The following is a 3,119-nucleotide window of genomic DNA, read 5'->3' as shown; positions in this document are numbered from 1 at the left end:
TTTCCAAATGATAGTATTATTTTTTAGGATCTCATCGCAATAATCTCCTCATAATTGTCCATTAAAATTTAAATTCATGATTTTGACTCAGACGTCAATTGTTATGATAACGCTTATTACTAATTTAAAAATTATAGTTATTAGTCAGGACACAACCTTTTTTATTTAAGAATATAATAATTCAAACGTCACGATTTAATAATAACCTAATTCACTTGATCTTTGATACGGAATAATTAATATAATTTACAATAATATTAACAAACTAGATTAGACACATAAAATAGAATGCAAATCCTAAAATCCAGGAAAATAAAATTGTAAGAGCGATGATATTTAAATACCCACCAAATATAAAATAACTCCTTAATAATTCAAAATAAAGATATTTTAGTTACATTTATTTTACTTTTAACTTGAAATTTCAATATATATTATTATATATTAGAATGGGTTGTGAATGTATTTGTTTAGAGGAAAGCCACGGTATTATTTTTCAAATGATTGAAGTTGCAATGCACGACCAGGTGGAAAACACTCGTAGTCATATAAATAAATGGATTATGCAGCCATCACAATACTTGTTTTTTTAAATAAAATAACACTTTGGCTTGTACTCGGAAGCCATATAATTTACCGTTACAAACAAACACAAGCTCCTTAGTGATTATTAATTATTAAATACAAACTTAATGACTTTTATATCCATTGCCCACCGCTGCTAACTAACACAACTTTTCCCAATCAGTCAGCAATGGTCCAAGTCATGTCATTCTCAAAGATCCAGTGACATACTTCAATCTGACCCGGACCCGACCCAAGAGCCGTGAATGCACCGTGGGTGGGGCTCCATGCACTGGTGTCCAGGTGACATATAGCAACACCGTGGTTAATTTTCGCCTTCGATTCCGGATCCAAGAGATCCGCTTCGTAGAGCCGAACCTTAGGAACGGAGTGACAGTAGTAAAGTAGATAAGGGAACAAGCTCTGGTGACAGGAGACGGATTTGGTTACCTTGCCACCGTTCATTCCTTTGACCCGACCCACCATTACATTCTTACTGAACCCGTTTACGTTCTGAGTGGTCCAAACCCCGACATTATGGCCCAAAACAGAGGTTGCAAAATCAATCATATCCTCGACAGAGCCCACACAACGTTTGATCTCTCCGACGCTGGGTGCTCTCTCGCACTCACCCAAAGAATCCATCATCATCTTCTCCATGGAGGAGTTATCAGACACCTTGAACACGCTCTTCAGCTCCTCAATCTTTGAAGAAGAGAAGGGCAATTTCACCAGAATAGAACGGGGAAGAAATGACCTTTGGGGCATTTTATCTCTTATGTCTGGCATGGCCATTACGGTTCCTTCCTTCAGCATGCTCTCGCGAAAGAACTTACCCGGTTCAACCCACCTTTTCACCAAACTGCCACCAACAGTGGAAGGAGAGGAAGAGGTGTTGTAAGAAGCGAAGGAAACACCCTCTTTGGCGTAATCCTTAAACGTAGCGTTGGTGTTAACGCCGTAGCCGGTGAAGCCAACCTTGTGATCGCCTTCTGCTCCTTTGGCGTAGCCTTTGAAAGTGTCGGAACCTGGGTTGGCGGAGTTGCCGTAGTTTTTGAAGTCCACTTGGGTCCCTTCTTTGGTGTTCTTAGCATAGGATTGGAAGGAGTCATCACCAACGTTGGACTGATCCCTGTAGTTGGCAAAACTCTCACTGCCACCGTGCGTTCCATCTGCATAACTCTTGAAGGTTATTTCAGGGACGTTCATATCCACGCCATAGTTGGTGAAGGTGTCGTTGGGAATGGCGCCTCCCTTGCCGTAGTTCGTGAAACCAGACGAGGCAGTGTTGGAGTTTGTTCCGTAGCCAGTAAAGTCGTTCCCAGCGCCGGCGGAATTCTTGCCATAGCTCTGGAATGTCTGCCCGCCCGTGTTTCCGTCTTCGCTGTATCTAGAGAACGACTGTGTCCTCCCAGCGGTGAAGTCGGAGTAGGTGGTGAATCGCAGGTTGGGGACGTTTGAATTGCTGGAGTAATTTTTGAACTCGCCGGAGCCTCCGGCGGTGCTGGTGCCGTACGTGCTGAAGCTCTGGTCGGCGACGTTGGTGCCACTGGCGTAGGCGGTGAAGGTTTCTTGGCGGCCAGCGGCTCCGCGGCTGTATCGGCGGAAATCGTTGACCGGAGTGCTGAAGAGATCGTTGGAGTAGTTTTTGAACGTGTCGATTCCACCTGCTCTATTCGTTCCGTAGTTAGTGAAATTCTGGCCGTCGTCGTAGGTTTGAAAATTCTCGTCTTTGGTGTGTTTCTCGAGGCTTGGACGGACCTCCGGGAAGCAGAGAAGGTGCGCGGCGGAGCAGAAATCCGGCAAGCGAGTGGAGAGGGTGTTGGTGGCGGCGAGGTTGGTGAAGGAGGCAGTGTCGGTGGCGGTGAGTGGAGAGGCTTTGGAGAGAAGGAAGGATGGTTTTGGGAGGGTGTTGCGAACGTGTCTATCCCAATAACGTGAGACGTAAGCCTTTGGCGTGAAGGGGTTTTGATCTGCTGAGTTCCCCCCACCGTAAGCAACCTGCATTTGCGATGTTAGATGTTAAAGATGGTGATGACGATGAAGCAGTGAGAGTGAAGGAGAAGTATATATTCTTACAGTGAGCGTTGAAAGGAGGATGAAGAGAAAGAGAGTACTCATGTTATCACTCTGCTTCTTCTTCATAATCGTTGCTACAATTTGAAGGCCACAGTTGAATGAAGAAGGAAGAAAGATGTGGAGATTAATGCTATCACATTCTCACCCGACCAATTTGTCGTCAATGCTTGCTTCTGCATGAACAAAGCGGTTTTCTTTACGATTTATAGGCTCTGAAAACTGTCTTTTATTATTTTGGATGGGCCGAGAAAACTTGGAGCGCCTAACGGCCCAGCCCATCCTACTAGCTTTAACGGGAACAACAAGGAGAATATTACCTTTATTTATTTATTGTAAGAATTTTGTGGTGAGATTTGGACTTTAAAAGTGATTTGATTTTTAAGGCAGTTTTATTACGTAGCCAACTTTACTGAGCACAATAAGATTTTGTGATTGGTGTTGGAAGAATATTTGGATAACCTTAATTATTTTGGTGA

The 3,119-nt window shown here is 43.5% G+C and overlaps 1 protein-coding gene across 1 annotated transcript; it reads right to left on the bottom strand.

Annotated features, from left to right (window-relative positions):
- Nucleotides 1–528: 528 nt before the first annotated feature.
- Nucleotides 529–2,843, bottom strand: LOC114178532 (polygalacturonase 1 beta-like protein 3). The gene is made up of 2 exons (XM_028064501.1): nt 2,644–2,843; nt 529–2,565 (listed from the first exon to the last, which is right to left on the bottom strand). The coding sequence occupies exons 1-2, from the start codon at nt 2,707–2,709 to the stop codon at nt 745–747; spliced, it is 1,887 nt and encodes a 628-aa protein (XP_027920302.1). The 5' UTR covers nt 2,710–2,843; the 3' UTR covers nt 529–744.
- Between the last annotated feature and the right edge of the window lie 276 nt (nt 2,844–3,119).

This window comes from Vigna unguiculata, chromosome 3 (assembly GCF_004118075.2).
Source record: "Vigna unguiculata cultivar IT97K-499-35 chromosome 3, ASM411807v1, whole genome shotgun sequence".
Classification (NCBI taxonomy): domain Eukaryota; kingdom Viridiplantae; phylum Streptophyta; class Magnoliopsida; order Fabales; family Fabaceae; genus Vigna; species Vigna unguiculata.
This window is presented reverse-complemented; position numbering and strand designations above follow the sequence as displayed.